The 25,944-nt window shown below is 37.4% G+C and overlaps 2 protein-coding genes across 5 annotated transcripts in view; one reads left to right on the top strand and one right to left on the bottom strand.

The window, feature by feature from the left end:
* tdp1 (tyrosyl-DNA phosphodiesterase 1) overlaps positions 1-6,336 on the bottom strand; it is a 64,976-nt gene extending 58,640 nt beyond the window's left edge. The window contains exons 1-2 of one of the 3 annotated variants that reach the window (XM_031890526.1): positions 6,202-6,336; positions 1,798-2,312 (exon numbers count right to left, since the gene is read on the bottom strand). In XM_031890526.1, coding sequence (XP_031746386.1) covers positions 1,798-2,119 — 322 coding nt within the window. In that variant the 5' untranslated portion in view covers positions 2,120-2,312; positions 6,202-6,336. 3 annotated transcript variants of the gene reach the window in all.
* Positions 6,337-6,426: 90 nt separating this feature from the next.
* The window catches only part of efcab11 (EF-hand calcium binding domain 11), a 32,206-nt gene continuing 12,688 nt past the window's right edge, over positions 6,427-25,944 (top strand). Inside the window, exons 1-5 of one of the 2 annotated variants that reach the window (XM_031906881.1) lie at positions 6,427-6,668; positions 8,473-8,568; positions 11,528-11,573; positions 12,528-12,629; positions 14,795-14,885. In XM_031906881.1, the coding sequence (XP_031762741.1) occupies positions 6,594-6,668; positions 8,473-8,568; positions 11,528-11,573; positions 12,528-12,629; positions 14,795-14,885 (410 nt within the window). In that variant the 5' untranslated portion in view covers positions 6,427-6,593. The remainder of the gene's footprint in view (positions 6,669-8,472; positions 8,569-11,527; positions 11,574-12,527; positions 12,630-14,794; positions 14,886-25,944) is intronic. The other variant, NM_001113812.1, reaches the window with a different exon arrangement.

Below are 25,944 nucleotides of genomic sequence, written 5' to 3'. Positions count from 1 at the left end.
GTAGGCAGAATATGGCACATAGGCAGCATAGGGCAGGGAGGGTATGGCACACACAGGCAGCATAGGGCAGGGAGGGTATGGCACACACTGGCAGCATAGACCAGGGAGGGTATGGCACACACAGGGAGGGTATGGCACACACAGGCAGCATAGGACAGACAGAGTATGGCACACAGACATTGTATGTACTGCCTGGCCTATGCTGCCTGTGTGGCACACACAGGCAGCATAGGACAGACAGAGTATGGCACACACAGGCAGCATAGGGCTGGCAGAGCATGGCACACACAGGCAGGGTAGGGCTGAGTATGGCACATACAGGCAGCATGGGGCAGAGTATGGCGCACACACAGGCATCATAGGGCAGGCAGAGTATGGCACACACAGGCAGCATAGGGCAGGGGTTTGTTTTGGGAGTTTGTTAGCAGTTGGAAATAGCGATTAAATGGTCCCTAAGGCGTGTAATTATATGCTGGGGGTTGCTGTGCTATCCACAGTGGAGGAGGAGGCATAATATATTATAATATAATATGACATAATATAATTCTTTCACATATGAATGATGGTTGATATCCCCTGCAGTGAGGACGAAGCATTTGGGTTTTTGCTGCACTACCACCATTGTGATAAAATGGGTGTGGTTTAAAGGGGGTGTGGCTTCCATTAGCGGCCCTCCACTATGAGAGAAATTCCTGTCCTTGGCACCGCAGAAGTTGGACAGCACTGCCCTAGATCCAATCTAACGGAAGATCCGTGTAAAAGTGGCCATACACATTACAATTACGATATTTCAAGCGGCCATCGGTCGCAGGAAAGATTGCTCGTACCCTCCAGTAATCATCAGATATGGATATTATAAATTCTATATAATGTGCTAATACACAAACCAATCACACACAATTTTTTCATGATACTGAAAAAGTGTAAAAATGAAAAAGTACATATTTAAAAAAGAATAATTACATAAGCTAGTTATTCTTTTATGTATACCACTGATATCAAATTATTTTTGCACCAGGTGACCACACACACCACAGTTATATATCCAATCACACTATCAACACAACCAGAAATTGCCAGTGAGATGTGTTTTACAGAACCAAACAAGAATATAGGAAGGTTAATAAATGATGGCATGAAATAAATTTCTTTATTTAAAAGAGAAGGAAAGGGTGTAAAGTGCGACCCCCTAAATAGAAAGGCCTCATGTCCCTATAGCTGATCGCTACCTTTTTTTACCTGGATAACCTGTATATTGCCTGCAGTTTCTGATTTTCCTAAATGCTATATTTCTTCTATTGCGGCCGCCATGTTGTATATTTAAATTATTCCAACATTGCGCCGCATAAGAAAAAGCGCATGCACGAACCTTCTCCCTCCTCAAGACGCGAGCGCGACCTACTTTACCCGAGCTCTTCTGCTTTGTGAAATGGAAAGCATGTTCACAGGGTATGTTAAATGCACATGCTCTTCCTGAGTAGCTGGTCTTAGACTCCGTGCAGGAGCGATGCATTCTGGGAATCTTCTTTACACAGCTCAGCATTTTTTCTTCCTGTTTGGCTTCTGATCATCTGAACGACTGAAATATGGGGAGACTTAAGGGCACTATTGAGACAACTGAAGGTATGCCTGCAGCTTGAGATTAACTCTTTACTAGCCTTTCCTTCTCCAGTGTTCCTATCTCTGCTTCTCCTAAAGTGCCCCATAATTCTTTTAGGGCTTAAGAGCATAATCACATTAAATCTGTAAATCTGAATTCATAAGGGTTAGTTCTCTCATTCTTGTTTTTGTACTTACCTTTTATGTGAAGTGCACCTGAGTTGTATTTAGGTTTGATCCCCATAACTTTAGTAAGGTAGAAGCGGAAAGGCTCACCAGCCTGGAGCAGGTCCCATGTGTCTTGAGAATCACTTGGTGTCTTGCATTTTTTTTGCTTCACCTCTATGTTTTCTTGTATTTTTTTGCTTTGCACTAGCACCTCTATTTTGTCTGCTTTAATGTTCCCTTTTTGTTCAACTTGGGTAGGTTTCGATTCTTCATCACTACTCGATAAGCACCATCCTGAAACTTCAGTCTCAGTTTTTATTTTCTTGGCAGGAATCAATTCCTTTTTAGACATCTCTTTAAATTTAACTGGATTCGCCTTTCTTTTGTGAGATGCTTTTCTGGCATCGGAGCAGGGGTAATGAGGAACAGAATCCCGACTCTCTCTACTACTTGATGGAGGAGATGGTATTCCACTGTCCTCTGTTTCATCCTCACTGCTAGATAAGGTCCATTTACCATAATTACTCTGTTGGGAAGCTGAGGTCCTACCAGACACAAAAAAGAAAAAGGTTTGACATTTAATATGCATAGTATATTTCTTTTAGGTCCCTTGTTTCTTTTTATTGTCTATGGAAATACTATAATCAGATGTCATCCTTTGAATCGGTAGCTTTCAAAGCTATAATGTGTGCAGTTCTGGTGCTTCCTTCCAAAGGTGAATATGACTCTTTTGCTACCCTATACTAGTGAGCACAATACGCTGCACACACTAATTTTGAGGTCAGCACACACATCAAATTGTGGTGTGCACAAAATGTTACATTTATTCTTGCAGTTTTTAAAAATCCGTAAACAAATTTAAAATGTGCACACAAAAGATTTTCTTTCTCACATAGCCAAGAAAGAATTGAAGGGAACATTGCTAGTGAGTAATATACAATACTCTGCTCCAGTATGTTAGTGGAACAGGTAAGTGTAAAAATGAATAACATTTTACATGCTAACTGATCCCCTGGCCTAAATTAAAGCATTTTGCAATTTACTTGTATATATCGTTTTAAAGTGATTGCTGCTAGTCAAGTGATAGCTGCTAGTCAGGGGTTCACAAAAAGTGACTGTGCAAATTGCAAAACAGTGATATATTGCTATAAGTATTGTCCAAGTGTTGGATAACTTATAACACCATAAGCTGAAGATACTAATTATGTTTACTTATCAAAGCACTGGGCTTGGGGCAGATACTCTGCTATTCATAGGCCAGTACAGTAACAAAACAGTGGAAAGATGGAGGATTTCCTATAAAGGGAGGCTTAAAGATGTCTGCTTTATACAAAAAGCAGAGAGAGAAAAAGACTCTTTCACAGAACAGGCTTAGAAAGAAAAACTGCAACAAACTGAAAAAATTCACTTTGTCAATATTTCATTTTACTTAATTCTAAATGTATATTTCATGTCAGGAACCTTTTAGGAAACTCAATGATACATGATAGCAATGGAAACTTTTTTTTAAAAGCTATGGCTAGGCAGAAAAGTGGCATCTGCAATCTTGGTAGAGAGAGATGCAGATGATGATATATTTACAAAGAAAGATAAAGGAAGCAAATCTGGGATCCGGGTAAGCAAAATACAAAGAATAATATGATTGGGGAAAACAATAGCATGGTGTAATTAATTTGGGGCAGGATAGTGATGCAGAAACTGATGCAGTGGAAATGAAAATGCATAAGACTGATGTACTGGGGAAACAGACATAGCGGGTCTGGGAAGAGTAATACAGAGAGTGATGAACTGGGAAGAGTGACACAGACTAATGTACATGAGAAGAGGTCAAAAACTTGTGAATTAAAATCTATGCAGGGGGCTAACAAATTGAAACAGACATGTGGAGGCTGGTATATTAGGTGAAACAATAATTTATTTGAGTCAAGTTTAACTTGACGGCCATCATGCCCTTTTGTTTTAACATGGTCCATGATACATGATGGGAAAAAAAGTTCTTAATGACAAAACACTGAAATTTTACTTTTTATGTAAAACTTATCATATACATATATATGTTACATTTTATGCATCTGTTATATCTGCATGCACCAGGAAACCTATTTTTAAACTCATTAGTGATGCTTCAATAGGTCAGACAATTTGGGTCATTTGCTGTAGGTGGTTGTTTCATGAACTGACACCATTCTTTAAAAGTACTTACACCCAAAGCCACTCCTTGCATCCTGCATAGTTATCTAGTCCATTCATGCAGGGGAATCTAGGATCTATCACCATCTCAAAAGCTGTGGTAGCTTAAGGGTTTCCACAGGGGCTTTTGTTAATAGACGCAGCAAACCTGTGCCTAAGTAATCAGGCACAGATATCATTTTGACAGAAATTTGGATGCAAATAATGACATCCAAACAATGATGATTTTCAGAAAAATTGTGTCTGATTCATGAAGACATTTTCGCGCATCATCCACAATTGCATTAAGCAAACCCCTACTCTACGGCCACAATAACACTGCAAAGTGGACATTTCAACTTGTGTACAAAATCGCACACTTGACTTGTGCTTGCAAATAAGCTCTTATGTATGAAAGTGCTATTGAGGCAATTACAAGTGTTTGTACACTAAGGGGCCCATTTACCAAAGTATTTTCGTTCGGATACGAAAATCCAAAAAATGGTATTTTCGTACTGTGCGTATTGTCGCTGTTTTTTTTCTCTAATTTGCGCAAATTTTTCATACTGTGCGTCAAAATCTTATTTGTCGCAACAAGTAGGAAAGTTTCAGATTCATTCAAGCTTCGGTATCGTGACTTTCCATGGGCCAGGTTGGAGCTGCAGAGTGCCATTGAGTCCTATAGGAGGCTTCCAAAAACATACACAGAAGGATCAAAGACAGAAAGGTTTTCCCGCCGTTTAAGATCGTTCAGATACGAAAATTTTGTGACTTTCAGATCGCCAATACGATATTATTGTGACTAATACGATTTTTACGTAAGCATTTTCGTGACATTTCCAATCATCAGAAATTATCATATCTATTCTGAATTTTACCCATTTTGGGATTCGAACTCGTACTTTGATGAACCAGCCCCTAATACTGGAGTAATTTCATACCCTATTAGAGTAAAATATTTGAATCAAGAGTCTTATGGTTAGTATTGTTTACAATTTCCACTCAAATGAAAGAAGCATTAGCACTTTTCTTACAGAGACAGCAACACCCAGGGGCAGATTTTTCAAAATGTGAGTTTAGAGCTTAGTACATAAAAACTCACCCACGTTCTATTCATTCCTATGGGATTTTTAGAAGTGTATTTATCGATGGGTGAAAGTTAGAGTCCACCATTTGATAAATACACTTCTCAAAATCCCATAGGAATGAATAGAACGTGGGTGAGTTTTTATGTACTAAGTTCTAAATTCACATTTTGATAAATCTGCCCCCCAACCTAACTTGAAGCAGTTCTGTGCCTGTTTCTTATTCACAGGAGGGTATTTTGCACAGAATAATGTCCTTTTTTATTCAATAGAGGAAAATGCTAACAAATTAAATGTAATTTAATGTAAACAAGAACAGACCGGTCCAATGGCAGAAGGAAAATCAAATGTATCAGATATAACAGATACTGAGCCTGCCCCGTGTGTCCTGTAACATTCACTGTTTCAGCACCCCGTGTCTCATTAATCCACACTGCTCTAAAATACTTGTCTTACTACAATGCACTTACTGGTACCCACCCTCATCTTCCCATACTTATCTAGTCTGCAAAACACTTGTCCCACTTTTATACGCAACAACGGACCGGCATTCTGCTTCCCTAAAGCACACACAATAAACCAGACCCGCTTATTACCTCACATATTGTACAAGACAACAGACTTCCCATAACAACCCTAACACTGAAACCTACTAAGCCTTTCTCTGTGTGAATGGCTGCCCATATAATACTGATATTTCATCACCCCGGCACACACTACGAGCAATTCCTACAGAGGAAGCAAAACACAATACAAGAACACATCACCTGTCCATTCTGCAGCTGACTCGCACATGTGTAAGAGACTGGTAGCGTCACTGACCTGCGCTGCTTCTGTCCGTCTTTCTAATTGGGCGAGTGAAAATGTGCGTCATCTGAAGAGCGCCCAGCGCATTAAAGCAACTTGGAACTTGGCTGACTTGTTATTGACAGTTCGGTTCCAAATCTGAGACGCAGCCCAGAGTAATGGTTGCGTGTTAGGAAAAGTGTAACTCAGCTTTATCTTTTTGAAGTAATAAACTCATTAATTGTCACACAGTTACCAATACAGATGCTAAACTGTGAGCCTGCGCGCAACAAATTTTGCATGGTTACATAGTAAATCTGGATGGTAAAAGATGGCATGCCATCAATTTATCTTGGGGATATTAGATAAATTAAAACACGTAGCCCTTTCTTACCTCCCTATATTGTTTGCACTAGGGACACACGTTCAAATCATTAACTATTAGAACAGACAAATGGCTTATGCAACATTTTAACGTTTCCGTTAAAGATTCGGCTCTTTCGTGCATAAGTGCCTATTTACGTGAATAAATCCTTTTTATGTAAAACGCACTGCAAGTTTTGTATAATTCCTTACAGCTTCACCGCCCTCACCCCCTTTGGGGAGGGGCCTTAGGATACTTCCTGGTCATCTAGCCAATAGTAATTCCCCCGCCTCTTAATTTGTTAGACTGCTGCCAATCCGAGTTCAGTCTCGTTTTCCGCGGACAGTTTTGATATCGTGGTAGTCATGGCAGCGCTGTGAGAGACCCTGCTCTACCTGGCGGCGAATGTTATAGGAGCCGCGATGTTTTCTGCTGCGAGCAACTCTCTCTGTTCCAAGCCGCAAGTCAGCGACAATGACAAAAAAACGTTTCTGAGAGTGAGTGATTAAACCCCTTTTTGGCATGAGCTCATTCAGTTAGACCTATGTATAAAAACACGATCACTAACTTTCATGAACTACTAAAAATGTATTTTATTCTTTACACAGGTTTACCTGGTTCCACAAACTAAAAGGGAACCGTTATAGTCTATCCCAGCTCCCTTATGCATACAATGTAATGCAGCCAGGTCCAGACTGAGATTCCTTATAGGAACTGGTATTTTAGGTACATAATGGCCCGCTTTTCGCGGGACAGTCCCGCTTTTTATGGCGTATCCCGCTGTCCCGGATAGTTCCATGAATGTCCCGCATTGCGGAACATTCATGGAACTATCCGGCACAGCGGGATGCGCTTGCTGTGCCGGATGTTCACGCTTCGTCGGCTGCTTCGTTATGCCTCTAGTTGCGCTGCGCGACAGTCCCTTTTATAAGGTTGCGCCTGTGGGTGTGACGTCATTACGCACGGGCGCAACCTTATAAAAGAGACTTCGCGCAGCGCAAGGAGAGGCATAACGAAGGCGGAGCGCCTATGGGAGGTGCTGTGATAGGGGGCTACTGCGTATTGGGGGGCTACTGCGTATGGGGCGGGCTACTGCGTATGGGGCGGGCTACTGCGTATGGGGCGGGCTACTGTGTATTGGGGGCTACTGTGTATGGGGGGAAAAACTGGTACATAGTTAGAACTTATAACTGACTGCCTTCTCTCTATATTTGTATTTATATGTAGGAGTTGCTATATTGTTTTCCTTAGGTCGTTCAGTATGAGGGTATAGCACATTTTCGTCTGCTCCCGCCATTTGATCTATATAAAAGGGGTATTTTTTTTAAAATGGGGTGTGGTAATTGGGGCGTGACCACAAAAGGGGGCGTGGTCAAAAAAATTTGCCGCGCTGCGCGCACCAAATCTTTTTGTCCCTCTTTTCATTTTTCAAATGTTGGGAGGTATGTTATACATAACCAGAAATTTCAATTTCCCTGAAATGTCATAGTTTTTCCAAGGTCCAGCACAGGAGTAAGAACCTGAAATTTACATTTTCCTGGAATTTATGTTTATTTTTTGTCGCCCCAGGAAAATGTAAAATCAGGGTTTTAAAGGAGAAGGAAAGTTACAATCACTGGGGGGTTGCCAAAATGTTTGGCAGCACCAGCCAGGGATTTCAGGTAAGTGACTACAATCATTGGGGGGTGCTTGACATTTCCTTTAAGGGGACTTCAATGCAACCCCTCTAACCTTGTGATGGATTTTGGGCCTTGAAGTCTATCTGCTTTCCATAATAGAAGGGTGGCCACACAAACAGATTCATATACTCTCCTTTCATTTGGCTATATGGACGGAGAGCATAGGAGATCTGCCCTTGTGTGGTCACCTTAAACAATTATGTTCCCAAAGGTTTTAAGGATCTGGCCCTATACAGATTGTTCTGCGGGCCCCAGTTACACAATTATCTTGATCTGATATATTATGTGTGCTATCAATTATACTGTAAAGTTCTTGGACTTCCTACTTCATCTTAAAGAAAATTTGGTTCTGCTGTAAGAAATAGTAGATTAGTTGTCCCTGATCTGTTGAAACATTTAACATTAAAATCTATGCAAATAATAACAACTAAATATTATGGTTTTGCACTTTTGTTAAATGATCAGGTTTGCAGTCCAAAGGGATTAATTAAACACATTTATATTTATTAAATAGCACTGGAGTTGCCATTGTATAGTATGGTTTAGGTTCAAGGTATCTTTGTTCACTGGCTGGGTTGTAATATGAATGATTAAATTTCTGTGTCTGATTTCTCCTTTGTAGGTGTTTCAGTTATGTGATGAAGGCAATAAGGGTTACCTCAGCAGAGAAGATCTTAAGGTGGCTGTGGTTATGTTGTTTGGTTATAAACCTTCCAAGGTAAACCTCTGGAACTACACAATTTTTATTTCTTGTTTGTGAACAGGGGTTTCAGTATACACTGGCATTACACTGATGTTCCATGCTTCATGTCTAGGAATTTGGAGTTAAAATTTAGTGCATTATAAAATAGCCTGTCCTTAGCACCATTTCAGTTGGTCTTTTTATAGTTTTTTAAGACTCCTAAGAAGGCAGCAAAAACTGCACCACTGTAGTGTCCATTATTGCATTTAAATTGGATGTCCCCAGTATGGTTCAATTATGACTTTCATCATCATAGTCATGGGGCTGCCCAGTATATTTCCCTGTACATAAAAGACTAGCTAATCAGACCAGCACATCCCCCAGATATCTTCCAATTGCCTGAATTCCCCAGTATGCTCTAGTCTTTCAATTCCTTCATTCTAGCTGTACATTAAAAAAAGTTAATTTTTTTTTACTTTTGTGGGCAGTCAACTTACAATTGTAAATTTGTTGTTTAATTTTCTGATCTAAATGTATGTTTACTCCAACTTTCACCACTTTTGTGAATTCCCCCTAAGTATTAAAAAGGGCTTTTTTTTTTTCTGTCTGCATATTGTATAGCACTACCATATACTGTATTTTAAGGTTTTTAAAATAAAATACAATAGAAGGTAATTTAGTAATAAAAAATAAAGTCAATTTTATATTTTTTGCAAGTTCTTTATATTTTGTTTTTTTAAGCTTTTGCAGCCCTGTATTTGGAATGGCTAAAGTATGCATTGAAAAAAATATCAAGAATATCATAACAAATGGTGGCTTCTAATGTCACTTTAATATGATAGAAAATAAAAATACTATTAGAACTAGTGTAAAAAGGTAAATAGTATTTAAATAAAAGCAGGTTCTGGTATCACTTTTATTTAAACTTAGGTGGCCATACACATGTAGATTTTTAAGAGATTTTTATCATTATCCTACGACCAAGCTTATAGTAAAATAAATAATTTCAAGTACAATTTATCCATCAACAAAAACAACCATTTCAAGTGATGTTGTTTAGTTGAAGCCCAAACTGGAAGAGGATGTGACTAGGATATGCTTTTGTATACACTGTTTTCAATTTAAAAGACAATGTATGTTTCTGATTTCTTTTCCTTTTGGGCAAAAAGTAAATGCCGCACTCACAGGACTTAGTGATAAAAAAATAAACTTATTTATTTCAACATCAACCTAACGTTTCGGCTGCTACCACAGCCTTTCTCAAAGTGAATATGCACATATAGAAATCCACTGATAAACACAATGTGGCGCTGTGTTTATCAGTGGGTTTCTATGTGTGCATTTTCACTTTGAGAAATGCTGTGGTTACAGCTGAAACGTTAGGTTGACGTTGAAATAAATAAGTTTATTTTTTCATTACTAAGTCCTGTGAATGCGGGATTTTCTTTTTGCATGCTGTAATACTTTTACAATACTGCACCCAGGCCATCTTATGCTGCATTAGACAAGAGTGCCCATTGCTTTGAACATGGTTAAGTAGTTGAAATCTGGCCACCCAATCAATGAACAAATGTCATCGTTTAGAGACAAATCTTTAAACCTGTTCCATCAATTTTCTTTCAGAAGAAAGATCACCATATGTACAACCTTACAATAAATCCACAATTTTGTTGGATCACACTAAAATTGGTGGTTGAGTAAAGAAAGATCATAACATGCATGGCCAGCTTTAGATCTCCAGAAACCTTCATTGTTTCTTCCTCCTCTGCCCCAGTAGATGTCGCCAAAGAGCTCTGTTTATTTGTTAACCAACTAGGGCATGATACTTGTGCCTATAAAAGTATTCAGATATGGAATCTGTTATCAACTAAGCTTGGGACCAGGTTTTCTGCATTGAGTTCCCTGTTTTAAGGCTACTAAAATATCTAAACATTACCAAGATGATGTTTTGCTATCTTTGGCTTAAAATTAGTATCTGGATAACAGATCTTCTAGCTGTATTAGTTTAATTTTCCTTGTTTTGTATTTGCATCTTAAAGAGGAAGTTCCTCCATTAACTTTTATATTATAGATGGGTCCAGTGTAAATCACTAGTAAATTGGTCTCCCTTAAAGAGATACGGACACCAGAAATTAAATATTTTTTTTTTACATCTATCATAACATTGTCTTTGCAAGAACTTTATAATTTTGCCATAAAAGTATTTGCCTGATGCTTTTACATTACCTGTCTGATCCCCCATGTTCCTGAAAGAGGGGGCGGCCATATTTGTCCGTTTGCATTGGAAGCTATAACTGACAGGCTGAGAAGGGACAGTCAGGTTGGTAAAACAGTCAGGTGTATGAACTTCAAGTAACAATTACTTACAGAAGCAAACATGTCAGCAAAAAAATGTCAACATGACCTATAGGTAGCTTTTTATGTATATTCATATTTTGAAAAGTAGTTTTTTTGTGTCAGTATCACTTTAATTAGTTGTATGGTTTTTAAATTATTAGTCTTCCTATTATGCTTCATTACAGCCAGCAGTTGAAAATTCTGTCACTGACCCACAAAAAAAAAATCAAGTTTTGTTGCTATTCTTGTTTTTTATTGCTGATTTTTCTTTTTAGTAATTCTTTCATTTTGATTCTAAAATATTTGTGGCCAATACTATCTAGATAGAACAGCTTTTTTATTTGCTTCTTAGAGGGCAAATTTATTCTTTAATTATTAGCTTTCCTATTCTGTCTCTGTGTGGTTGTCTGAGGTCACTGACAAAAAAAAAATTGAAGCTGTAGTTTTGCTGCTAGTATTTTTTTATTGCTAATTTCTATTGAGTCACTTTGATTTTCACCTTTATTTTTCATACCAGTCACAGTTTATCATAGAATTTAGACATAAACCTTTAATGGTGTAATTTTTTTGTGTGAAGTTAAATGGAACATTAATTTTCCTACTAATACAACTTTGCTTTGTAGTCATCCACAATATTTTCTGTTTTTTTTCATTTTAGTTAGAAGTTGATTCTATGTTGTCATCTTTCATGATAAACACTACAGGTAAATAAATTATTCTCTTAACAGTTTGCATTTTTGTACTGTACTGTACTGTAAAACTGGCTATAGATCAGTGACTTTGCTAAATAAGCAGATGTTTCCTTGATATGCCCACCTTGTGGCTCACAAAATTGGATCACATTGACAGAACTCAGGCCATGAGGGGGGCCTCATCAATATGCCTATGCACTCCGACTGAATTTTTAAAACTGCCAAATCGATCTGGACTATTTTCAAGCACTTATAGGTGGGTTAGGCCCAGAGAGCCCAATACATGAGCTGATAAGCTGCCAGCGTGGCCAACCTACAGGTTTCATTGGCCTTAAGAGTGATGGCATGCAGGGTGCTTTGTGTCCCATGAAACTAAGCCCTTCTAGGCAATTAAACTCATAAGTTGTGCCTGGGATCACCAACCCAGCAACCAGCAAGTGATGTGTTTATCCTTGCAATACTACAATAAATAGTTAAATAAGTTATAGTTTACAGGATATTTATAAACCTCAAAATTAATCTGTAGTATATAAGAATGTTCAGCCAACTATTAATAACACTTTAATTAGATGTAATAGGGCTTTAATAGTACTCTACAGGGTACTGTTGGAATTTATAGTACCTGTTGTAACATTGTATCTTCCCATTGATTAGTGACTTGTTACCATCTGTACAGTCAGGTGGCGTGAATGCTCACTTTTTTAGCTCATAACAGCTGATTTTTAAACAAAATGCTAACTTGCACAAGTGCAGTTTGACATTAGTAACTCATAATAACATGTTTTGAACAGTCTAGTGCAATTTAGACTAGGCTGAATGCTGTGCAATGACAATTGTACAAGCTACCACATGTTATAGTAAATGAGTCCAATGAACTTTATGCTGTATTATGATTTTTAAACATTGTTTCAGTTTTGAAGACTAATATTCTTTTTTTTTTTTTTTCTCCATCTTTTAAAACCATAGGCGTGACATCTGATAACTTTTTGAAAATGATGGCTTTAAAGAAAGCAGCACAGCTCAGCTTTGGCAACCAGAGGGAGATCTTTTCAGTGTTTGATGTTCATTGTAAGTGTTTATATTAATATCCTAATTATATTATACTATTATTGATTAAGAATATGAAATATAAATATATGTACTATTAAATGTAATTCTGTAACCCACTTGACAGGGAAAAAACAATTTAGAATAGCTATGTTTACATTAGGCATTGGCAACTCAATGATCCCACAAATTCTGGTTAACAATAACTCCCAGCATCTGGACAGCTGTCTCTATTTATCGGGCTGGTGAGAGGCTGTTTGGGCCTCTGTGTACTTGGAATGGACTTGGCTGAAGGCTATAAGTGGGTTGCTGGGAGCTGGAGTTTAAAAGGGTTGTTCACCTACGAAAACGTATTTCAGCGCAGGTGTTTTCAGAAAGTACATCAGAAATAAAGTGGGGTTGAGTTACAGACTGTGTAAACTGTTCTTATTTGATACGTTAGATGACATTTCTTTTTATCTTTGGCCCTACTGAGCATAATCCCAGTTTCATTAAATGTAGCTGTTGTAATTGATACAATAAATCCTAAAATGATGATGCTGAGAAATGTATCAACTAATGTATCAGAGTGTAACAGTTTAGAGTCTGCAGAGAAAGGAACATTAATGTTTAAACTTTAAAGAGATACTGACACCAGAAATTAAACCCTTTTTACAACTGTCATAACATTATCTTTGTATGCTCTTTATAATTTTGCCATAAATGTATTTACCCAATGCTTTTACATTACCCATGTGATCCCGCATGTTCCTCTATGAGGGGGCTGCCATATTTGTGCAGCAGTAGTCCATTAGAAGCTATAACTGACAGGCTGAGAAGGGACAGTCAGGTTGCCAAAACAGTCAGGTTTAGGAACTTCCAGGGCTGGATTTCTCATTAGGGAGAAATTTCCTGAGGCCACCCCCTTTCAAGTGACAATTACTTACAAAAGCAGCCCTATCCGTGAAAAATAAGCAACGTATTTTCAGTCAATAGTCAGTATTACTTTAATGTTTAAAAAAAAAAAAAAAAAAAGTCAAAAATACAGGCAGGTGTATTATCTAAAACACCAGAATTAGAAAAAAAGTGTTTGGGAGATAAACAACCCCTTTAACATTAACTGGCATACTGCCAGCTCCCCTTGCCAGGCTAGATAACTTTAAGGCTACAGTCCGATGAGGCGGTTTCTTAGCCTGCAGATGAATACAGTTTAAGAAAGAGCCTGACCCCTCACTTCATGCCCAAAATCTGCTCCATGTGTCTGTACCCAGGCACTGTGCCTGCCAGTGTGAACACATCATGGAGTGTCCAGAAGTTTTAGAAACAACCTTGTCTGACTGTAGCCCAAGGAATATGGCTTGTTTCTGAAGCACTGTCAGAAGGTTAAAAAAAAAAAAAAAAAAGGATGATGTTTTTCCTAAAACTATGCAGTATCTGGCAGAAAGTCTAAAGCAACTGTACTTTCTGATTTTTTTGAAAACCTTGGTTAAGAAAACATTCAGGGCCTGCCACCAAAAGAACTTCAAAAAGGAACTTCAGTTTCTTTGCTCCTTTTTTATAGGAAGTAAAATTTGTTTTACAATACTCGCCCATGGTTGCAGAGGCCAAACCATCTTTGATGTCTTTGGATGGTTACCCAGGTATACTGCTACCATGCTCTTTCTCAGACCATGGAGCAGAGTAGGTCTATTTCACACCAATGATTTGTTTTTTGTTTTTTTTACACTGAGGGTGTTTTCACTTGCATTATTTTTTTTAACATTACCTCCCATGCAATTCTGTGCAATGCCCTTTCTTGCAAAGCATCAGAGCTTAGGGCAATGACTCACTGGGTGCTTTAAGTGCAGCATTTTAAGTTTACAACACCCTTACAAAGGACCAGAAACAGATCCCCTTAGTGTATAATAAAAACTACCTGACAAGTAATCATGTCAGGACTTGTGAAGCTATAGTAGCCTGGAAACACATAACTATACTTTTCTGTTTGACAAGGTGCTGACATGAGTTCTTATCATGCAATTTTCATTCAGGTCTATGGGAGTTGCCTTAGGTGCTTTGGCACCATGTTTATCAGGCCATTAAAAAAATATGGCACTTAAGTAGTCCTATGCTCAGGTAACCATTGGGATATAAATATACATTGAGAAAAACTATTGTTGTGTTGCAGTTATCGGTTTGTCAAATTATGTTTTCTGCCTTGGTAACAGGTCGTGGATTTCTAACTTTAGAGGATTTCAAAAGGGCTTTCAGACAAGTGGCCCCTCACTTATCAGAACGGACTGTTGTTGAAGCATTTAGGTAAGGTGTCTTATAACAGCAAATTCTCACTTTAAGTAGAGTAAGTGACCATTTAGAGCAGGGGTGGGCAAACTTTTTAGGGGCCACATTAACTAACATACGGGCCGGGACAGCGTTACGCCCGGGGCTGCCATCAAAAATTATGGGGCCTCTCAGCTCCCCCCCAGCGACCCGCTGCTTCCTCCGTCCCGTCCTTCTGTTCCCCGGCTCCCCAGTGCATTCTTTTATATGGTTGCGCCCCATGCGTGCTGACGCTGTGCGCACGCACGGGGCGCAACCAATCAGGGCCCGTCATTCTTTTAAGGGGGCCGGAGACGGCGGGCCGGATTGAAAGGGCTGACGGGCCGTAGTTTGCCCACCCCTGATTTAGAGTAAGGATGGTTAAACCTAATATAAAATAAGTCAGATTTGTTACCTTAATGAATAATGGTTGCAAACTTATTTTATTCACCAGTTTTGGGTGACTTTAATCCCTAGACAAAAGATAAGCAGAATGATTGTAGCCATTATGGAAAAGAAAACCTCCAACAGATGAAAAAAATTGAAAGACCTACATAATTTTTAATGTCACTTACACTTTTATATAGATGCATACATTTTATATCCATTCCTATTAAAATGGGGAGCCATAGTGTAGGATGATAAAAATCAGTTGTTAGGACATAAAAGTGAGTAGAACACTTTTTCCTTTTCTTTTTTTTCTAGTTTATTTGTATAATTATACCCATATATGTAATAACTTACCTGCTTAACAGCACTGGCAAGACCTACTGTAATCATGTACAGGGGCATACGCTTGCTTATTTGCAAGCAGTTATACACCACAACAAATGCCTAGAATTTAGAAGGACAGAGTAACAATTTAGATTTTAGAAGGTGCAGTAAATTGCAATTTTTACATTGGCAATTGTAGTATTTTATTTTTTGGAATGGAGTCATTTTAAACCAAACAAAGTTTACACTACAGGATTGGTATTATCTCAGCTACTTACACACAGTGATTTAACTGCAGATTTTTAAGCTACAATGGAATTTCTTTCCATTTCATTTGAGGGCAGAGTATAAAGGGGAGCTAAATTATGACATACAGCTGCATTTCCTAAAAGAATGCAAGTAAAATCAAATTCAGGGTACAAGTATGGGATCCCTTATCCGGAAACCCATTATCCAGAAAGTTCTGAATTACTGAAAGGCCATCTCCCATAGACTCCATTATGAGCAAATAATTCTAATTTTTAAAAATGATTTCCTTTTTCTCTTTAATTATAAAACAGTACATTGTACTTGATCCTAACTAAGATATAATTAATCCTTATTGGAGACAAAACAAGCCTATTGGGTTTCAATATTTAAATGATTTTTAGCAGACTTAAGTTATGGAGATCCAAATTACGGAAAGATGCCTTATCTGGAAAACCCTGGGTCCCGAGCATTCTGGGTAACGGTCCCATACCTGTACTGGTTTACAAATGTGTTTAATTTACCTTATATTGTTTATAGGACATAAGCCCTTGTATAGTCCAATTAGATTTCATCTGTTAATAGCCCATTATAAAGTTAAAGATTTTGTTTATAAATACTTATTAATAATAATGATAATAAAGGGCCAACAAATTCCACAGCGCTGTATTATAAATGGGTATATACATTGAACATGCAAATACACATTCAAAACAGCCAATAACAGGCTTCCCTGAGCTTACAGTCCAAAAAAAAAATCACCTTAATCTTAGGGGTTAGCCACTGCAGGAGAGCGTACAAAGGGCCACACACAGTATGGCTGGCTGTATATCATTCCATTCATGCAAAGTGTAAACATTTTTTGGAAAAGCAGGAAGTGTTCTTACCCTGCTGATATAAATGAACTTGCTGTTGTGGTGCATCAGCAAATTCATTGTACGTTTTCTAAACTACATGATTTTTAACCAACGAATATTCTTAGTATATGAATATTGGTCAGCATTAGGCCAGCATTGCTCTATATATGTGCTAAGCATAAATGACCATACAGTGATCAGATATAAGCATTTTACCTCGGGGCCCAAAATAGTTGGTTGTACAGGAATGGGACCTCTTATCCAGAATGCTCAGGACCTGGGGTTTTCCGGATAATATATCTTTCCGTAATTTGGATCTCCGTAACTTAAGTCTGATAAAAATCATTTAAATAGTGAATAAACCCAATAGGATGGTTTTGCCTTCAATAAGGATTAATATATCTTAGTTGGGATCAAGTACAAGCTACTGTTTTATTATTACAAAGAAATAGGGAATCATTTTTAAAAATTAGAATTATTTGCTTATAATTGAGTCTATGGGAGATGACCTTTCCATAATTTGGAAATTTCTGCATAATGGGTTTCCGGATAAGGGATCCCATACCTATACACTGTAGTTTTGCAATAGAAGCTTGCTTGTGTCTCTGAGATACTTATCACACACTGAACCTGATTCAGTTGGTTGAGAAAAACTTATTTCCCCATTTGACTACAGATTCTCCCATGAGAATTTTTTTCTCATTGAAGTGAAACTGGCTCGTTTTATAGTATTCGCTATTAAAGGGGTGGTTCACCTTTGTTAACTTTTAGTATGTCATAGAATTGCCAATACTAAGCAACTTTGCAGTTGGTCTTCATTTTTTCTTTTTTATAGTTTTCAATTATTTGCCTCTCTCTTCTGCCTCTTTGCAGCTTTTAGATGGGGGTCACTGACCCTGGCAGCCAAGAAACTTTCTCTGTGTGATTACAATTTTATTGTTATTGTTAGTTTTAATTACTTACCTTTGTATTCAGGTCCTTTTCTATTCATATTCTAGTCTCTCGTTAAATCAGTACCTGGTTGCTAAGGTAAGCTGGACCCGAGCAACCAGATAGCTGCTGAAGTTCCAAACTGGAGATCTGCTACACATAAATATTTTAAAAACTACAAGTCATAAAAAATGAAGACCAGTCGCAAATTGCCTTAGAATATCACTCTCTACATTATACTAAAAGTTAATGTTAAGGTGAACCACCCTTTAACATGTCTACTCAAGGATAAAATTTGTCATACCTCTAGTCTCTTGACCATACTATGAGTAGTAGTGGCTTTAATTGATGAGCAAAATTTTCTGGCATATAAAAAAGATTTTGGTATGATGCAAAGCTTTTCTTACTAAGAAAATGACTCCTGCTTGCTTGCTGTAGTTGTGTAATGCCAAGACTGAAGGAAACAAGATTGAAATCATTTATATAGTGTAAGTAAAGTTTATTATGCTTGATTTACCCAGTAGAAAAGAATTTGGAATTATTTCTTAGGGGGACAGGACCCTTTAAATGAAAGTATATAGGAACCTATTATAACATGGCCACTTTTCTATTGTCCACTTCCTTTGGCCCAACAGCCCAAAAGAAGTTTCTGCTCCTCTTTACTTCACCATACACTGGCAAGTAGGATTTTCAAACTTGCATGATTTACAAGGTGACAGATATGCTTAGTACATGGATATTGGTTTGGTTCATTGGGCTACCATACCGACAACATACATACATACATGCATACAATTTTATTGGTAGGTGTATAGTTATCTTTACTTCTGTTTAAATGAAAGCTCAAAACAGAGATTTCAACTGTTATAAATTTAAAAGAGACATCTGATTAAGATTAGAGGAATACTGGACTTGATCATTATAATCCAATAAATGGAACATTGTGCATTCACAACTGTAGGAGGTACTGATTCTGTGGTTTATTATTTTACAATTATTTGGGGTATTATCTCTTCACAGCCTGTCCTACTGCCTTCTGCACCATGTTAGATAAACAGAAGGTCAAATGGCAGGTGTGCTTCCAATTATTTGAGTTCATTGTGCACTAATAATGACCTCATTGTTTTGTGCTTCTCTGCCATAATTAGAACCAGAAGCAAATTATCTGTGGGTACAGTAGAACAGCCAAGATATTGTGCTCTCTCTGCAAGTTAGATTTATGAACCTGTACTGCGGAGCAGAATGAATATAAAGCATTCATCTTCCCAGCGTTCGTTGCCATGGAAATCTCATACACAGTGCACTGTCATTTCACCTCTGCAGTAGATTTTTCTTCTCTTTCTTTGTTGTTTCTGGTTCTTAAGCAGCTGTCTCGCAATCTTTCATCACAAGACAATTAATCATTTGCACATTCATCTTTCTTATAACACATGTATAAATGTCTCTACATTTGCAAAAATAAGAAGTGTTGCGAGGCTTAAAGCTTTGAAGGTGCCCGAGCTGCCCTTTGCAATGTAGGGGTTAAAAAGCCACAAACAATTAACCTAAATGCAGCTGTTTTTAGTAACCATTCCCATCATCCTTAGCAAGTAGAGGACAGCTAAGGAATTTGTTAGCAGAATAGTCATCCTTTGGTATAAAAATAATTATTTCAAAATTGTGAGCAGATGTGTTCTTATGAGGGTGATTTTTTAAAAAGATATTTTAATTTATTTTCTGCCATTTTTAGATAATAAAAAAAATCAAAACTTTTGGCACTACAGTCCACCAGAGTGAAATTTTGTGACTGTTCCTCTCTATGGGATTTTTTTAAGATGTATTTTTCATGATAAATGCTCACTCTAACCTACTGATAAAAAATCCCATTAAAATCCTTTACTAATTAATAGAAAATGGCATAATTTGTTTGTGGTAAATTCTAGTTCCATGCTTTGATAATTATGCCCTTCATGGGATTTTCTTTTAAGTATTTTCATTTCTACATGTACCATAGCAAAGAAAGGCTTGTCTCATATTCCTAGAGACAAACTGGAGTTGAAGTATTAGATACAATAAGTATGTGGTGCTGTTTAGCTGGGTATAGTATGTTATTGTCCTCTACAAACAATTAAAGCATGGTGTAAAAGCAAAAAGTACTAATAAAACATAAAGCAGTAGTGAATTCAAAGAAATGGGTGACTCCTGGTATAATGCCATGCAGCCTACATTAGGCTATACTGACTGCAACTTTGTGCAGACACAGCATGCTTAAGAAAGAAAATCTTAGGGGCACTTTCAGGAACACGCCACTCTCAGACACGTATGACACTGGGACAGGGACAACAAGGGGTTACACTCAGTCATCTTTCACACAGGTTAGAATAACATCAAGCACCCCCAAACACACCACTGCCCCAAATAACTATTCGCTGCCACTATCTATCATTAACAGGCGATAGAAACCTAATACCCAAAATATATCACACAAGCTTTCTCTCACTGTAAGTAGGGTTAGTTTCCGCTAATTCAACACACTCCAGCAGCCACAGGGTTAAAATTACAGTCAAACACAATCTCCTGCTAGCAGTTAACTAGTTAATTAGCATCTACACAGAACTTGCCCCCCCTACTCAATACACATACAGCCAAGCAGTTAATATATTTAGGCCTGAGCATTTATACAAGGTACATGGGGATCTTTATAGAGCCAAATAACAGAACTTATTAAATTTTATTTTTAATATTACAAGGGTAAACAGTGCATTTAAAAAAGGTTTTACAAAAAGAGACATATACATACAAACAGTAAATAAAATATAAGGAAATAAAACACAGAGAAAACCCTATGTATGTTACTCCGTTATCTTTTGTGCCCTCCTGAGGCAAGAGTTTGGAAATCCTGAGCCCATCCCCCAACATAAGTTTGGACCTCCAGAATGAGCTAAAGAATACCTGGGCCTGTGTGCTCTTTATCCCCCACTGGGACCCTCCCTCATTACCTTATTCATGAGGCGGGAGTGCCCAGGAACTTGTCACATGACCTCCCCCTGTAGAGAGCTGCACTTCTCATGCCACTTTCTTGTCATATAATATTGGTATTTGTCAGTCCCAATATTATTATGAAAGTAGGGGCTTGTTTTAACTCGTATTTGGGTGATCAAAATGATACCAAACATGAGGGGTGTCTCATGTTCCAGTCCCCCAAAAACTATCCCTCCTAATTGGTCGGTATAGGCAGTCCCTGTTTTGTATTATTGGGAAGCCTGGGACCTCCTCATAAACAATGTGATGTATGAGGATGTGAACCCTAAAACAAAGGAGATATGGATCCCTTTCTGTAATCCATATTTTCTGTATGCTGTTCCCTCCTGCTGTTCTTCTAGGTCCACACTTGTCTTCTTTGATCATCAGATTAAAGAAACCAATGGCCTCAGGTTTCCCGCCCCCCCCCCCCAAATGGCTTCAGTGTCTTTAGGGGGTATTTTTGAATTACCCCCTACTGTGAAGTGTTTCCCTCAAATGTGGATTCCAACCACACTTTCTAAATTGAAAACTTAACCCTTTACTGCTGGGCCTACATGACAGGCACATTTATCAAAGTACGATTTGAGTCCGAATACAAAAAATTCATACTGGTTCTTATTGTGCGTATTTTCTGCGACTTTTTCATACTTTGCGTGACTTTTTTGTACATTTGTGCGACAAAATCGTATTGTTGCGCCGAGTACGTAAGTTTCGGATGCATTCAAGCTTTCGGTATTGTGACTTTCCTTGGGCCAGGTTGGAGCTGCAGAGTACCATTGAGTCCTATGGGAGGCTTCCAAAATCATGCACAGAAGGATCAAAGTCGAAAAGGTTTTCCCGCCGTTTTCGTGACTTTTCTGATTTTTTCCTTAAGCATTTTCGTGGTATTTGCAATCATCAGAAATTATCGGATCTAATCTAAATTTTTCCCATTTCGGGATTCGAACTTGTACTTTGATGAATGTCCCCCTAAGTGAAAATAGGCCCACTGTACTAAGGTATAGTAATGTAACAGTAAGTGGCCATACAGAGGTCTACACATACAGTACATTTTTGGGCTGATACCATATGAGAGTCCATATACAATATACTAAGCAAAAAAGTTAATACCCCGGTAATAAATATGGTAATATTTGCATTTTGATCATTGCTATACTTCTTTTGATGGCAGTGGGAAGTGCCACATGTTCATGCTATGAATCCAGGTGCAGGGTTAGTTGCAGTTTTAGGGGAAGTGGGCCCTTCCTAAGGAATAAAGGATCTAATCCAGTAACATTAGGGCAGCAACCTGCATCAGTCCACAACATTTCAGTGTCAAAGGTTTTTTTTTCCAGAGCAAGTAAGCTAGCATGTAATTCTAAAATAAAGTCACTTCTATCAACATTTTATTGACCATTTACATTAGTTTTTATAACTCTAAGGGGCAGATTTATCAAAATTCAAGATATTTACAGTGATTTGAGTTTTGCATTGCAAAACTGGAATTTTCAAGATTTAAAAAAAAAAAAAACACAAACTATGCAAAAAATGTAGAGGCAAAAAATTGGCGAGCTTCTGTAGAAATCAGTGGGAGGTGTATTTGAAAAATTCAAGCAATTTTAACATATTTAAGAAAAATGAACTTTTGTAGACTCATTAAAAATGAAAATTTTATATAATTACATTTTTTTCAAGATTTTTCATATAGTAGCTATCAAGGAATTTGGTTTGGGAGTTTTTTTGTTTTTTTTTAATGTGTGGTATCTGTTCCACTAAACATGAATAGAAACTAACGGTGACTGCCAGTTTTTAGTCTGAAAACTCAAGTGTGCTGAAAACCACCTGCCACAAGAATTGACAGGGATTCCATGCATGTGAATGAAAAATAAATGTATTGGGTATTTCTCTGCCTGCTGAAACAAAGCAGTTTACAGGAAAGTTTCAAGACTTATTAGCTTGAAAACAGAGCAAAGAAGTGAGGAAGAGATGTTACTTTAGAAAATGTAGATCTTTGTAAAAGAATGTTTGAAGAGATAAGTAAATCGCTGGAGACCTTTAGTTTTGTGAGCTGGTACAGGTATGGGATCCCTTATCCGGAAACCCATTATGCAGAAAGTTCCGAATTACGGAAAGGCCATCTCCCGTAGACTCCATTATAAGCAAGTAATTCAAAGTTCTAAAAATGATTTTTTCTCTGTAATAATAAAACAGTACCTTGTTCATGATCCTAACTAAGGTATAATTACTCCTTATTGGAGGCAAAACAAGCCCATTAGGTTTATTTAATATTTAAATGATTTTTAGCAGACTAAATGATTTTTAGCCAGGTCCCCAGCATTCTGGATAACAGATCCCATACCTGTACAGTACTTGAAAAAAAGGAAATAAAGTGACTGATAAACTTTTATGGGGCTTGTGGTTTAAGTTAGCAAGTTATAAAAAGAGGTTAGAAGCTGTGCAGAGATGGAAAAAATGTTTTTTTCTTTTTAAAAATTTAATTTAATTTAAGAACTACATCTATTGGGGTTTCCCAGAATGCAGAGCTGAACTAAAAGGATACAGTAGTATCAACAGCTTAGTCAAATAGCTTAGTCATCAATCCAGAATAAAAAAAGTATAACAGAAAACTAAAAACAGATATATTGTATGTTGTGCACAAATTCTGCTATTGCGATTAGGTTTGAAGGGGGTTAATATTCCAAGAAAATATTTAATAGCATATTAGTATTATGATAGCCAGGGCTTATAGATTTTGTTATAAGTTAATAGTAGGTCCTGTAGTGAATACTGGTGAGTCTTTCCATAATGAGTAAGTTATCCACTCTGAATGTGTTAAAGTTGTACATCCAATGAAGATGTTTTCCAGGCTTTTGCTGTGTTTTTTTTTGGCAGCCAAGAAGATATAGGTGACAAAAATGTAATTTTTTTATAGAAAGAATAAGGCTATTGTATGGAGACTGCACAAGCTCTGGAATTGTCATACAGAATATTTAAATCACATATTGACATGCATATATAATTGAATATTTAAATCGGAGATATTAACATGCATATACTGTATGCACACTTTTGTACAGATTCTGTAGCATTTTTGGAAGTTTTGCCTCATATGGTAGTTCTTTTGTACATGTATCCTATACTTGGAGCCGTTCCAATTATTCACAATAAGAATTGATTGGAAACAATTCCTTGTATTTTGCTGTTGTGACTTTTTTGAGAAAAGTCAAGGCCACAAGTTCTCCTGGTGTGGTATTAGCCCAGCCAATTTTTCTGTAGAATAGTTTTTAAACCCAGTGAAGAGGAAATATGTACTTATGTGCTTCTTATTGAACATAATCATAGGGTACTGTCCTAAGTGCTCCAAATACAAATACTAAGCCATGTTTTCTGCTTTCTCTTGTTTAGTATGTACGCTCACATTCTTATATAGAACTTAGATGTGGGGGAAGATTTAGCAGAATGTAAATTTAGAGCTTAATACATAAAAATTCACCCACATTCTATTTATTCTTATGAGGAATAGAACATGGGTCTAAACTCACATTTTGATAAATCTGCCCCTTAGTGTCTGATTATATGGCTGGTTGGTAGGTAGTAAAAAATATTTTGAGTCCAGCTGTATTTTATACAGCAAGAATATTTGTTTGTTTCTTCAGCCGTTTGTGTGAATTTTGCTTTTCACCATTATTTGTGTCATTTTCTTTAAGCACTTCATCTGAAGTAAAAAGTACCCGTTAGGGATCATAGAATCATCCGCTGATAATGTGTGAAGCAATAAACAGTAACACTTCATTTTCTCAGCTTTCTGACAAGTGAACAAAATATGATTCAGGGAGGAAAAAATCTCTGCCATATGGCATGAAAAATGTGTCAGCGGATGGACTGAGTATAAGTCCTCCCAGGCAAAATCTCTAATATGCTGTGTTTCTACACCAAGGGAAATTTACATTGTTCTCAGAAGCCACCTTGGCATTTTAACTAAAGGGACGCTGATTTGATGAAAACCGTATTTTGGCTTAAATAGCTACTGATTATGTATCAGTGTAACACTAGAATTAATGAAAATGCTTGTTTAAAAAAAAAATTATAGAAAATAGGCAGGGAATCAGAAAATCATTATTATAATTTATTTATATAGTAACACAGTGCTTTACATTGATTGGAATGTTACCAAATAAAAACAAAAATATTTAAGGGCCTGTCTCACAAAAGCTTACTATGAAATGTAACTTTCTGTTATTGTTAGACACTCTCACAGTTATGCTGGTTCTTTGCTTTAGCACTTCTGCTGCATGTCAGTCTATGTAGACCTTTGCTGCCTATGTGTTAAGGTCTACATGATTAAAAACTATTTTCCCTCATGATTTATAATTGGTCCCTGGGAGTGCAGTCAATTACTTAATGTGTACCCTTCTTTTAAAGGCTGTATTGTAGAGCATTTCGTTTCATAAGAGATATGGGCCTTCTTTTATTCTGTACACAGAAACAAACAAAATGAGCGCTGTAATTAATCTGACTTGCTGAACACTCAAAACAATGAACTGAAGTAGAAAGATAACTGCCAGAAGCTTCCCAGAGGAGATGCCTGAAGCACACAAGTTCTGAATGGGAGAACAGCATTCCAGCACCATTCAGACTATGTTACTGTTATTCACTGCAATAAGTAGCATATTGGAGTATCCACTATAATTGTTCTGACGGTAGCATATTAGAGGATCCATTATAATTGTTCTGACACTTAAGGAACCTTGATAAACAATTTTTTGTATTGGTGGCCCTGAATTACACTGGTTCCAGTTGACAGCACTGACTTTGACAACTCTGACACCTAGAGGCAGATTTACTAATCCACGAATGCTCGGAGTGTATTTTCGCCGACTTTCTCATCGCTTTTTCGTACTTTTGCGCAAAAAAATCTGAAAGGTTTTCCTGCTGTTTACAATTTTGTGACTTTCAGGTTGCCAATACGATATTATCGTGACTAATACGATTTTTTCATAAGCATATTGTCATATTTGTGATCTTCAGAAATGATCGTATCCAATCCGAATTTGTCCCATTCAGGATTCGAACTCGCGTTTTCATGAATGTGTCCCCTAGTTTTTACAAAGTATTTCTTTTCTGAAAGAAAATTTGGCCCTGCACTGAAAGGTGCACAAACATATTTTTACAACTTGTCACAGATAAATGGAAAGTGTCAGTTGTTTGTGTTGCCTAGCTTGTGCAAAGGCTTATTTATGAACATAGGTTCACCAGTGCAGTTGTCATTGGCAACCAGTCAAATCAGATCTTTGCTTTCATTTTCCAACTAATAGCATACCTTTCAAAAC

Source organism: Xenopus tropicalis, chromosome 8 (assembly GCF_000004195.4).
Source record: "Xenopus tropicalis strain Nigerian chromosome 8, UCB_Xtro_10.0, whole genome shotgun sequence".
Classification (NCBI taxonomy): domain Eukaryota; kingdom Metazoa; phylum Chordata; class Amphibia; order Anura; family Pipidae; genus Xenopus; species Xenopus tropicalis.
Note: the sequence above shows the minus strand (reverse complement) of the source record. Positions and strands in the feature narration are given on the sequence as shown.